This window comes from Lissotriton helveticus, chromosome 1_1, assembly GCF_964261635.1.
Source record: "Lissotriton helveticus chromosome 1_1, aLisHel1.1, whole genome shotgun sequence".
Lineage (NCBI taxonomy): Eukaryota > Metazoa > Chordata > Amphibia > Caudata > Salamandridae > Lissotriton > Lissotriton helveticus.
The window spans coordinates 574,725,939-574,740,011 of NC_136057.1; the positions used below are offsets into that span (position 1 = coordinate 574,725,939).

The 14,073-nt window shown below is 44.3% G+C and overlaps 1 protein-coding gene across 1 annotated transcript in view; it reads left to right on the forward strand.

Annotated features, from left to right (window-relative positions):
• The window catches only part of GOLT1B (golgi transport 1B), a 237,096-nt gene that overhangs the window by 36,828 nt on the left and 186,195 nt on the right, over positions 1–14,073 (forward strand). Inside the window, exon 2 of the mRNA XM_078674069.1 lies at positions 12,210–12,301. Coding sequence (XP_078530195.1) covers positions 12,210–12,301 — 92 coding nt within the window. The remainder of the gene's footprint in view (positions 1–12,209; positions 12,302–14,073) is intronic.

Here is a 14,073-nt window from a genome sequence, read left to right on the forward strand (position 1 = left end):
TGTTACAGGACAGGTAGATTTATGAAGCAACCTGCCCCACGGACAAGTAGATATTTATTAAATTCCACACCTCTGAGTGGTGTAGATTAGAGTGGGATGAACAAGAGTGGAGGGGCACGAAGTTGAGTGATGCAGAGGGCAGTGGCGTAGAGTTGGGTGGCATAGAGTGAAGTGGCATAGAGTGGTGTAAAGTGTAGTGGCATAGAATGGACTAGGGCAGAGTAGATTGGCCTAGAGTTCAGTGTCAGAGAGTGCAGTATGGTAGAGTAGAGTGTCAGAGTTCAGTGGTGTGGAGCACCATAGAGTACAGAGATGCAGAGTAGAGCGCAGTGCCATAGATTGCAGTGGCATAGAGTGGAGTGGTGCAGAGTGGAGTAGAGTTCAGTGGCGTAGAGTAGAGTTGTGCAGAGTAGATTGATGTGTTCTAGACTGGAGTGGTGTACGGTGCAGTGGTGTAGAGTTGCAAAGTGTGCATTGGCATAGAGTAGAGTGGTACTGGGTAGAGTAGAGAGGCGTAGAGTGGAGTGGTGCAGAGTAGAGTGGAGTGGTGTAGAGCACAGTATGCATGGTGTGGTAGCGCACTGCCATTACACACAACACTTTTCAATTGGGATGACCATTACATTTTTACAGACATACAGTTTTACTAATAAGACTATACAGTGCACAAACGAAATGTGTGGAAATTGCCTCACCTAATGTAATGATTTTTTTTATTTTTTTTTTTATTTTTTTATCCTCATTTGCCTGGCCCTCCTCTTATTCAGCCTCCAACTGCCATGCGCGTATTAAATCGAAGTGCAAGATTCCCATTGCACCTGAAAACGCGATTGATAGAAATCGGAGGAGATGGCCCGAAGAGAAAACGGGTAATGACTCCAAACTTGATGTTTAACCAGTTGAACTAGCCTTGGAGCCAAGTGAGGAGGCCTAGTTCTTGGAGTTCTAAGGCATAATCATTGGACCGGGGGGGGAAAAAAAAAACCCCCGGTTACTGTCTCCACTGAACCAAAAAGTTCCAAAAAGCCCGGTTGCGTGGACCACCTGATCTCGACATGTCTGTTTTAGAAGTTGCATAGAGAGATGATAGCCAATTTGCATGTGTTGGTGCCGAGTTTTCAATCTAGACCTTGCATATCTCTCTTCTTGCAAGCAGTATTGCATAAAACAGAAATGTCCTTGCATGACCCTTGATGCTGTTGTCCCATCCATAATCAGGGGAAGTGTAATAGAGATCGAGATGTTGAGAATAGAGTCCAAGGTCGCTTTTACTTCATTCCAGAACTGTAGTATGCTAGGGCATTCTTTGAACATATGGATGCCCGAAGCTGCGATGTAGTTACATTTATTGCATTTCTTCCCTGGTATGAATTTAGACAGTTTTAGAGGTGTAAAATAGGCTCGATGTATCGTAAAAAAATGATTGCGCCTAAGCCATGCAGGTTTAACACACTTGTATAACAAGGTGCAAGATTTCTGCCAGATTTCGATACTCTGGGCCCCGAGTTCTGTGCCCCATAGTTGTTCCGGGAGGGTAAATTCTCCGTCTATCTCTTCTAACAGACTCCAGTACCACTGCGAGACTTCTTTGCCCCCTCCTGATCGCACTACCAATTTCTCTTCAGTGATGCTGCGCTTCCCAAGTGTTACCCCCTGTCCTGGCCAGTGCTTTGAACCAACTGTCTAATTGTAAGAACTTAAACCTCGAAAGCTCTGAACCCAGTTGGTCCCGTAACTCCTCCCAGAGCCTCAATGATTCGCCTACCAACAAATCTCCCCATGTTGATATTCCTCCTACTCTCAACGGGATTGCGAGACTGTCTTTCAAGCAAAGCGGCAATCCTGGAGATTCCCAAATGGGTGCAAAGTTAGAGTAATATGGCAGACCTAGTTTCCTCCTTATATGTAACCATGTTTTCGTTCGGGACATAAGGATTTTTAATTTTACTTTTTTGAAGTATTTCTGATCTCCATATTTAAACATGTAGCCGTTAGTTGGTAGACCGGCTCCAATCAGCATGGCATTAAACATGAGACCAATAGATGTATTGGATGGAACTTTTAAAAGCATTCTTGAGTGAGACAGTTGGAATGCCCACGCATAATACTGCAAATCGGGCAGAGGCAGACCCCCCTTTTCCCTCCTCCTTCTCAATTTCTTCCATGCCACTCTTGCCGATTTATAGCACCAAACAAAGGAATTAAGCTCTCTCTGACATTTCTCCAAGGCTGCATTATCGAATGCGAGAGGGATGGTATTAAAAATAAAAGTAAATTTAGGAAGGATGGACATCTTCATCAGACTTATTCTACCGAGGATAGTCAATGGGAGATTGGACCAAGATTTTAGTAATTTCTTACTTTCATTAGACACTCTCTCGAGATTAACTTGAGCGATTTTGCCGACGTCTTGCACTACCCGAATACCCAGGTATCTCATTGAGTTGGTTATGTTTAGCCATAAATCGGGGATGTTCCAAGCCATGATGTCAGTTTTGCTTGGGTTGATCTCATAGCCCGAGATGCGGCCAAACTCTTCGGCTCTCCTTACTACCTCTGGGAATGTAATCTGAGGTAAAAATTAGGATGTCATCTGCATAGAGAGCTACCCGCTTTTCCCACTCCCCAAAACTGAAAGATGGAATAAGTACATCCCGTCTTAGGACTTCCGCAAACGGTTCAATGTACTGATTGAAGAGGAGGGGGGAAAGCGGGCAGCCCTGTCTAGTGCCTCTCGAAATCCCAAGTGATTCAGACAATGTACCATTTATTAGGAGCCGTGCAGATGGTGAGTTGTACATAAGTTCTATAGTGCGACAAAATTTCTCCCCAAAGTTAAACTTCTTCAGAACGTCGTTGAGATAGGGCCAATTTACCCTATCAAAGGCTTTAGCCGCGTCTAAGGTGAGTGTTGCCAGCGGAAGGGAAAAAGATGAGGCGATGTCAATTGCCCCCACTAGGTCGTACGTTAGATCGGAAAGCTGGCGACCTTTGATGAATCCCTTCTGGTCCTGGTGTATAATTTCCCCCACTACTGAAGCCACTCTAGATGATAAGATGGAATCAAAAATCTTATAATCGCTGTTCAATAATGATATTGGGCGATATGACCCACATAGGGTTGGGTCTTTGCCAGGTTTGGGAATCAATACTATGGTGGCCTCGCTCCATAATCGAGGGGGGTCATAACCCTCCCTCAAGATACCATTGAAGAGGGCCGTTAGAGTAGGGACAATTGCATCAACCAAGACGCGATACAGTTCACCAGGGAGTCCGTCAGGACCTGCAGCTTTGCCATGTTTAAGTGACAAAATGACCTTCCTTACTTCTGTTTCGGAGATATCCATCTCAATCCCCTCGCGTTGTGCAAGTGAAAGGGATGGTAAAGGTATCTGATTTAACCATGTGGCCCTTGTCTGTTTGTTATCAAGGATATCTTCCCTGTATATCTCCTCAAAGAATTCCCTGAAGGCTGTACTAATTTCTTGGTTCGAAGTCCTGAGCTCACTTTCACCTTCAGCCTTGATTCCTCTTATATGGCTTTTAGCTTAATCAGCCTTAACCCTCCAAGCCAAGATCTTACCCGCTGTTTCCCCAAATTCAAAATTTTAGATTTTACTCGCCTCCCATCTCTTTGTTACTCTCTCTTGTAAAATATTTTCTAGCTGATTTCTCAGATCAGACTTGTTCTTTTTGATCTTGAAGTGTCCCAATTGAGGCCTCGAGTCTCTGCTCAATTTTCTCTAGTTCATGTTCGAGATTTTGAATCTTAGATATGTACATTTTCCTCAAATAGGAGGCTCTGTTTGTGATACAGCCTCTCAAGTATGCTTTTAGAGCCTCCCAGACCGTATCAAGAGAGGCTGAACACAAGTTAATATCTAAGAACATACTAGTTTCGGTCTTTAAATATGTCACTTCCTCCAGCTCCAATAAAATGGTGCGGTCAAATGATCAAGAGGGATGTTTAATTTTATCTGGAAGTTTTAGCATAAATAAGAGAGCTGAATGGTCCGATAGGTGGGAGGGTATGTACTTAATAGTAGATATAGAGTCTTGGAGGCAATAGCTGAACAGGGCAAAGTCAATTCTTGAGGTGTGTTTATATTTTAAGTTCCTGTAGGATATCCCTTGTTTGGTGCCCGCTTTTTCTCTCCATAGATCTTCCAGTCCTATTTGCTCCATAATCCCTTTGAGAGACTGTCTAGCTTTAGAAGGAGGATGACTTCTATATCTGCTGTGGTGAGTGGATTTATCTAGTTTTGGATTCAATATAACATTAAAGTCCCCTGTCCATATTATAGGGTCCGAAGTGGTCATTAAGTTGTTCCTGACTATTTCTAAGAAGGACGGATCATCTATATTGGGGCCATAATATCCGACTAGATTACACACCCACCCATTAATAGACAGCTTAACTAGAAGCCATCTTCCACTATTGTCCTCCTTGAAATTAAGAATCTGCACCTTTGCTGTTTTTTTGCAGATTAGGAGGATTCCTCTTATGTTGGCGTTGTGATCAGTGCTGATGAATTTGTTTATCCACTTTTGTTTTTTTAGTATTGAATTGGCCTCACTTTTTAAAAGATGTGATTCTTGGATGACGATGATTTGCGCTGGGGAGTCATGTAGGTATTGTAGAATACGTTCTCTTCTCTCTCGCACGCGCAGACCATTGACATTTCAAGATAAGAACTGAACTGAGGTCATCTATCAACATTCTCCCTAGTGTGCGCTTCCCTACTACACACTTTAATGTTGTTGCCTCTATTAACTTTGTTTGTCTTGGCTGTGGCGGTTGAACTATTTAAAAAAAGAACCTGTTTTGAAGGGCCAGACTCCTGAGGATAATTTTGAATTTTTGTGTTCCCCCTGTCCCCCCCCCCCCCCCCCCCCCCCGCTTGGAGAACCCACCCATACTTACTCCGACCGGATGTAGGGCCGGCTTCGCGCCAAACTGCACCTTCTCCTCCCACACCACGAAGTGCTCGCCTTAAAGAAAAAAATGACAAATAACCTGTGCAGGGACTTACATATATTCATTTCCCCCTTTTGTGTTATTTATTTAATTCTTTATTTATTTATTTATTTATTTTCCCTTCCTTTTTTTTTTTTTTTCCTTTTCCAAGCTCCTTCTTAATTTTTTTTTTTCCATTCCTTCCTGGAACTTCCAATAACTCATATAGCCCTATAAATCGCCCCCTTATAATGTAGCCACTCAGACTGCATTCTCAACAATAAGTCAAGTGAAAGGGAAGTAAACAGGGGGTATAAAAAGGAAAATATGATAGAGGACGGGGACTTGATGGTTCTAATCACTTAGAATTTGCCCTGGGAGGGATTACGAATGGATTCCAGAAGTTCATCTGCCTCGTAAGGTGATCTGACATTGTGCATCTTGTTGTTATACATAATACGCAGAAAAGCCGGAAACCTCATCTGAACTGTTGCACCAGCCGCTCTAAGTTTTTCCATCTTCTGGCCCAACTCCCACTGCCTATCAAGCGTAGTCTTAGATAGATCGGAGCGAATTTCAAAGGGGAAGTCAGGGCCTTTTGTGGTTTTAAGTTTAAGCGCAGCGTTAAGAATTTTCTCTTTCAGAGCATACGTCAAGAAGTTTATAAGAATTTTCCTGGGTTTAGTCCTGCCAGAGTTTAATCGGAAAGGATCGCGGTGGATTCTCTGTATGTCTTTATCCAACTCCTCTGCTGACTCCTCGAGATCTAAAGATTCCTTCAAAAGTTTAACTATGAAACTCTTAAGGTCTCCGCCTTCCTTTCCCTCCGGGATCTTTAGGAGACGCAAATTATTTCTGTGTGAGTAATTCTCTAACGATTCCACTCTTTCTTTCATCGCATCCCCTTCCCTCCGTAAGTTTTGGATTTTTGACTCGGCTGCATCTAAGTTGGCTTTCATTTCTCCAACCGAGCACTCCAATGCTTCTGTTCTTTCCCCCAAGCCATCTACTTTCCTCTCCAATGCTTCACAGGATGACCGAATATCATTCTAATTTGTCTTAGAGACCAGAAAGTCGTTCCGGATCTCTTCTCTCATTGAGGCAATTGAGGCTGCCAGGGCCACCAATGCGGACTCTGTGTTGGTAGGTCTCTTATGGCTATCTCCTTCTTCTTCTTTGTCTCTCACCACTAAATTTTATAACTTTTGTAAATGACCTGTGGGGATCGAAGCTTGCGCCTCACCGTCGTTTTCCGGGATGTTTGCCATAACATTCAGTGGTGGTAGGGACAGTGGATCAGCCATATCGGTAACTGGGACAGGGATATCAGGAACTCTGGTAGGGTTGGAGATGTTCGGGTCAGTGTTGTTAGTAGACAGACTGACAGAGGCGGTATCTATACTAACACTCTCGTCCAGGTTGCTAACCGGTATCAAGTCTAATACCTGAGGCAACACTTTGAAAAAAGAGCGCAAGGAGGGGGTTATTTTCCTAGCACTACAAGTTGAATTCGGAGCCTTGCACCCCTCTTGGAGACCAGTTTTACTGGTTTTTTTGCTTCTTTTCCCTTTAGGTTTTGGCTTAGGCTTCTGGTTTGACTTTCCTTTTATTGAGGCTGTAAAAATAGAAGTAGAGGGCTCGCTTGTTACAAGAGTAGAGGTAGAGAGCTCAATTGCTGCCACTATCCCTGAAACAAGGGATTCTGGGAGTTGTAGTATTTCCTTACTGACCCTTTGTATCTCTTCCAAGTTTTTAATTACACACTTAAAGCTTTTGGTATTCGTCCCCCCTCGGGAGATTTCCTTATCTTTCTCGCCCCTCTTGCTCGCAGGATCCCCAGGACACACAGTAGCCTCCACCTGACTCCCTTGTCCGATGAGAGTGTCTGATTCCCCTTCGGTCGTGCCCCCCTGCTCACATCTGCTTTGGTCGGTGAGATTGAATTCACCCTGCTTCTGCAGCAGCTGAACCTCCGCTCCCCCAGAACCAGCACAGCCCAGCCTACCTCTCAGCTGTCCCCGCGCTGAGCGGCCCCGACGAAGCTCCACGGCTGCTCTGTGCCACGGGCCCTGAAGGGGCAGAGAGCTGCTGGGAGGAGGTAGCGAGGCGTGACACATCCGAAGGAAACACCGACAATCGCGAGCCTCAAAGTACGGTCCGGCTTGCAAAGACACAGCAAAAACACGGCTCAATGCTTTAACAGGGACTCAGTGAAAGAGCATGCTGCCGCGTAGCAGACCCCCAGCAAGGCAGTAAGTCAGAACGAGAAGAGGCGACTCCGTGGTGCGGAGCTCGGCGTCTAACGCGCGCACCGCACTAGCCTGCGGCCGCCATGTTCCCCAATCTCCTGAATAGACTCAGTAATGATTTGTTGTGATCATATTAAAGTATTTGTTTCCGACTCACTTCAGAAATAATAATAAATGTGCTTCATTTGTGTTCCTAATTCTGGTATATTGTTAAATACATAAACAGTTCATTTAAATGTTGTGTGCTAGAAAAAAAACAGTATCCTACCCTCTATCCAGCAAGATTGTTACCTAAATCCTCTCACTATGAAGACAGCGAAAGAAAAGTAAATTAGCGGCCTCGGAAGACAGTGTCTGACTTTTTTTTTTTATTTGTTTCAATTATAGTGAAATAATATTTGCACAGGGATACCATTCTGACATTTCAACACCGCGCCGACCATACATTACAGTGTAAGTCTCTACCCCCTCCTCACCCCTCCCCGCAATCCACTATACTCCATGAGCTGCTTAGTATGAATGCATGTGACATCCCAGATCCATCTCACCTATGTAGTCCCTACCCTGTCTTAGTCCACCACACCTGTGGCTCCTCTGCTGCTCGCCCGGTGTGACGCTTTTCTATACATCTGGTAGCTTATCCTCTCAGGATCCCATGTGCCCCAGATCTTCTCAATTTTTGTTGACATTTACCTAAACCTCTTGCTCTAGGATCCTACATCGTTCCATCCCCACTTCCCATTCTCTGAGTGATGTGGGGGGGTTCGCATCGCCATCTCTGGGCAATGTCCCTCTTTGCCACCATAAATTCCTCATTCACCATAATCCTATGATACCTTGTGAAGTCTGTTGGTCGCCACACTCCCACTAGAGCTGTTTGGGGTTTCAACTCCAGGGCGTTTCCAACCGCTCCCTCCAGGGATCTCGCCACCTGCCCCCATAAATGACAGACCCGAGGTTAGTGCCACCAGGTATGTATGAATGTACCCTCTATACCACACTTCATAAGGCAGTGGACGCCACCCTCCCTCCCAATCTTGTGAAGCAATGAACTGGTGTAGTACTTCCTGTGGAGGAGTTTTAGTTGAATTAGCCTGTAACTGGCCTTAATTGCAACTTCCATTGGAAAGCTCAATGCCTCCTGCCACTTCTTGTCGTCAACTTCCCCTACATCCTGTTCCCACCTATCCGTGAGGTGTGTTAATGCCCCCTGTGCATTTTGCTGCAGTGTGCCATAAGTCCGAGAAATCCGTTTGTGTTGTGCCATAAGTCAGAGATATCAGTTAGTGTGGGACTCACCCATGTAACAGTCTCCTTTCCAATGAAAAGTCCTCCTGTGTCTCCTCTTCTTTATCTGTGCTCCCAAGGAGCGCATGCTGTAATTGTCTGTATTTCAACCACTGAGTAGTCCGCATTTGATATTCTCTTTGGAGAAGTTCAAAGGAAACCACCCCATTGGCTTCCCAAACATCTGCGAGTGTGCAGATACCCATCATATCCCACCCGTAAATGCCTTTCAGGGCAACCACTTGTCGTAGTCGTGTACCTTCCCAGAGAGGTGTGTGATGTGTGAGTCTCCTTTTCCATTGCAACTCCTAAAGCTGTCCTCTTCACAAAGCTAGGACTGTGACCGTCGATGGCCATGCCTGTTTATTGTGTTTGCTACCAGTTAAAACGTGCATATGACTCTGGTCGCCCACCCCCATTTGTCCACTCAGATCGCGGGGTCGCCCCTGGCTGCATATACTGAATCGTTCACTATACTAACCTTCACTGCTCATAATATATTTGCACATTTTGAAGTGCAATGCCTCCCTCGAATTTGGATCGTTGTAGTATCTTCATTGATATGCGGGGTTGGCCTCCCGCCCATAGCAGTGTTCACAACTGGGAGACCACTCTGGCGAAAAAGGTTTTTGGTATTGTGTAAGAACTCTTCTACAGCATGTATAACAGCCGGGCAAAAGGAAACACTTTAAACAAGACTGATTTTCCTAATGGGGACAGCTGCAGCGTGCTCCAGTTTTTAATATTTCCTTCTAGTCTCTGAATCAGCTGGAGGAGGTTAACCTGGTTGTATGACGCAGCATCTCTGGTGACCCATATGCCCAAATACTTGAACCAGTGGGTTTCCACTGGAAAAGGTAGAGACATCGGGGATTGTTGCCACCAGCCACCCATTGGGAAGAGAAGAGATTTCTCCCAGTTAATGGCGAATCCTGAGAACTCCCCAAATACTTGAAAGATTTTGCTGAGCAAGCCAGACATCGCTCTGTGTTTGTCAGTAAAAACAGTATATCATCTGAATAGAGCAATATTGATTCTTCCCAAACTGAGTCACCCATCCCGCCCCAAATTTGTACGTCTATCCTCTTGAGTTCCACCAGGGGCTCCACTGCCAGTGCAAAAATCATCGTTGACAGTGGACAGCCCTGTCTTGGGCCGCTACCAATAGGGAACCCCTTTCAGAGACAGCCATTGACTTTATCCTGGCCTGTGGCTCTTCTTATAGCAATTTGATCCAAGTGATGTACCGAGGTCTGAACACCATTCATTCCAAGAGCAAGAACAGGAAGGGCCACTCCGTCGAATCAAATACCTTATTGCTATCCAGTGACACAACGACACGATGGCCCAGGGTCCCCCCTCCATGTCTCTCTGCTCTATGGTGTTATTAAGGCACCGCAGGTACTGCTTTGTCGAGCGATATGGCATAAAGCCTGTCTGGTCTGCATGAACCCAGTCGGTTACCACTGCGCATAGTCTGTTGGGCAGCACCTCAGCAAGGATCTTTGCATCCGTGTTCTGTAAGGAAATCGGTCTATACGAATCAAATGTTTTTTTCGTGTTTCCCCGCCTTGGGCATGAGGACAATGGTAGCCATGCGTGAGTCTGACGGCAACGTCCTGACGCGATGTGCATTGCAGTATATCAAATGCAACGGTTTAACCACTTTACTGGCCATTTTGAGGAAGAATTCTATGGGTAGCCCACTCAGGCCAGGGGCCTTTCTCTGCCTGCATCTGAGCCAGTGCCACAGTGATTTATGACTCTCTAATGTCTCCCTCCAGCTTTTACCGTTAGGCCTGACTCGGGGTTGTCACTGGGCAGTCGTGCACGAATAGTCTAATCTCCTCCGATGAGGCTTCTACTCTGGGCTCATTAAAAGCAGCCATGCAGGCTGCAAATGCTGCTGCAATTTGTCTACTGCCCCTCACTGTCTCTCTCGTCTCCTGGCTAAGCTCTTGGGCATGCATTCTTTCCCTTCCTTGCTGCCTATCCAAGCCAACAGTTTGCCGGCTTTACAGCGCCTGACATTTGACCTTAGTCTTTGAATGCACAGCAAATGTGATAAGATAAGAACAAGATTTAAAGGCCTGTTTACAGAAAGTGAGTTTGTGGAAGAATACAGTAAACATGCTTTAGGCAACTGGAGTGACAAACTACACCTGGACAGCCTAAAGCAAATAAAGCCATCAAATAGAAAGCCAGAAAATTTGAGTTGCAAACCACAAAGCCAATGGTAATCAAAAGGCTTAATGCACTTTCTGTAAGAATTAGACACACGTTTACTCTGTTAAGCTTTGAATTGCTGCCATTTTGGGAAGTAGGAGTTGTGGTGTTTGGCACTCAGCTTTTCTGTGCGAATAAAACTTTGTCACATTCAGTCTCAGCTGATTTTTCCTTTCGAATTGTTTCCCTTTTGGAAGGAAGGGGGAGTTAGCTTCTGTATAAGCGGCTGACATTTGTCTCGGGATTATTATCTTCACCTGGGGCGATTCCACACTAATGTTGTTGGAGAGGATTGTTGTAAAAAAATTGTTCACTATGCATCATCAATTCTTAAAGTGTGTAATACATTCTATTGATCTGGTATTTCAGTGTTTACAAATGTTTTTATGTCTTGCGAAGAGCAGGCAAAAGTATTTTTTATGAAGTTTGATTGTGAAGGCATTTGGTAATTATATGGTCATAACAACAAATTCTATATTCATAGTGTATTAGCTTGATAATGAAATATATTTGCTAGCTCAGTGATTAACAGAATTTACTTTTTGTTTGTAGGACAAAGGCTTGAGTTTGCATATATATGAGATTAATATTGCTCTAATATGTGTTTGCATTGTTTTTCACTATCCCCTTGGCCGCGGCGGTAATTCCGCCACGGCGCTGGTAGGGAAGGGGGGTCGCGCGGTGCCGCCATGCTTGTGACGGAACAACGCTGTCACGAGCCACGGGCGAGCTGGTGCTTATGACGGCGTGGTTCCGTCACGACTCCACCCACGCACGAATTCGCCGGCACAGGCAGGGAATCAGTGCCGCGTGGACCGAACGGCCGCGGCATGACGGAACCACGCTGTCATGAGCACACGCCAACCATTGCTCGTGACGGCGTGGTTCCGTCAACAGCATGGAAGGGGTTAAAATGCGCAGCAAAAATATTATGTATTTTTTTGTGTATTAGTTTGTCTCAATACGGGAGGCCAACAAGCTAGCTGAATATGTCGCTTTGACAAAACACCATGACCGCTATAGTATGCACAACAATGATCTGCTGCTGACATGCGATAAGAACATTCTTTTCAGCCCATAAATGGCCAATGTGGTAACATTTTTGAGGCCTTCAAATAGTTAACTTTCCTCGTAAAATATATACACTTGGCCATTATTGGGCTGAAAATGTTCTTATCATGCCATGTGTCAGTAGCAGATCATACTGTGCATACTGTAGCGATTGTGGGTTTTGCGACATTTTTGAGGCCTTAAAATAGCCAAATTTCCTCATACAATATATACAATTTAACCCTTCAACGAGGTGATTTATTAGGTGTGTTAACTGTGTCGGAGGCCCCAAAATAACTCCAAAACTTTTTTTTAAGATTTGACTGTCGTTTATTTTACATCTTTAATTGATTGTAATCTGTACTGGTTATTTTCATTTGACCTTTCTTGCTAATCAGAATTTCTATGCTATTGTATTTATTTTTGCTTTTTTGTTACAGAAATCGGAATGGGACTTACAGGTTTTGGTGTCTTTTTCCTCTTTTTTGGAATGCTACTCTTTTTTGATAAAGCGCTTCTGGCAATTGGAAATGTAAGTACCCAAAATTGCAACATCTTTTCCAAAATATATTACATTTTTCTGAATTTGACAATACACCTGCCTCTCCTCATGCACAGATCCATCGGTTTATAGTTAAAGTTGCAATTTGTGCCCCTTGTACCTTATCTGTAATAACAGCTACTTTTGTTTAACCCCTTCGCTGAAATGCCCCCCCCCCCCCCATGCTAAGCCTTTTTTTGGCTATTTGGGGTAGTTTGTGCTCAGGCCACTGTAACTTTTTGACCACGTAAGGTATCCACGCCAAATTTGTGTCCTTTTCTTCCAACTTCATGGAGATTCTAAAGGAATTAGCCAAAATACATCTAAATATTGTTTTTTGGGGGAAAAATTGGAAAAAAGTGCTGCAAATGAAAGCGTCTTTTTTTTCCCCCTGCAAATGATATCAACAAAGGGTTTGTGGGGCTGAAATGACCATTTTCCCAGTTTTTAGGGACTGACAGACTTTTGTCGAAAACCAACAGTTTTTGCACAGTTTTGGCATTTTACTGGGATTTAGTCTATTTTTGCTATTTTTTGTGCTTTGAACCTTCTTCCAGTTAATGGTAGAAATGGGCATGAAAGCAATAATGGATCCTGGAAAGCTATACATTTAAAAAAGTAGACAAAATTCTGAATTCAGCAAGGGGTAATTTGTGTAAATCCTTCAAGGTTTCTTTATAGAAACAAACAGTTAAATATAGAAAAAAATGAAAATTAGTTGGAAAAAAACACCATTTGTGCCAACGTTTCCACCTGTAACTTCTAATTCGTACACCTGTTTGAAAGCAATATACCGTTACATCCGCTGGACCTTTCTGATTGTGGGGGATATATAGGACTTATAGGCTCACCGAGAACCCGACTAACCCAGAGCCAATAACTGAGCAGCGTCTTGCAATGGTTTTTCATTATGTACCGGGTATATAACAATTAATTTGGGTAAATATACGCATGGAAAAATCAGTATGAAAGACACCTGTGTATTTCTGAAATTGTAACAAAATATAGAGTTTAGAAACATAATTACCTATCACAAAGCAACCTGGTTTTGCAATGGGGGTCACCTGGGTTTTTGGCCTCGGACTCGGCGACCATCTAAGGAAACCTACCAAACCCACATGTTTCTGAAAACTAAACACCCGGGGCATACCAGCTAAGTATGGCTTGCGTTTTCCCACCCAGAATCCCCAGCAAACCTCAAATTTAGCTGAAAATTTGTGTGTGAGAAAGTTCTGGAATCTGCGAGGAGCCACAAACTTCCTACCACTCAGCGTTCCCCCAGGTCTCCCGACAAAAATTGTACCTCACTTATGTGGGTAGGCATAGTGGCTGCAACAGGAAATGGACGAAATCGTACTGTGGAGACTTCACAATTGCCTGTAACAAAACTAGCTGGCTTTGTGGGGGGAGGGGGCACCTGGGGTTATGGCCCGGCTCGCCGCCATCTAGGGAAACCTACCAGAACCACACATTTCTGAAAACGAGACACCCTGTGAGAGTCCAATGAGGTATGGCTTGCTTGGATCCCACAATATTTCCCTACCCAGAATATCGTGCACACCTCAAATTTAGCTGAAGAAAACACATTTCCACATATTTTTGTGTGGATTTATAGGAAATGGCCAAAATCGTACTGTGGAGACTTCACAATTACCTATAACAAAACTAGCTGGCTATGGGGGAGAGGGGGGCACCTGGGGTTATGGCCTGGCTCGCCGCCATCTTGGGGAAACTACAAAACCCACACAATCCTGAAAACTAGA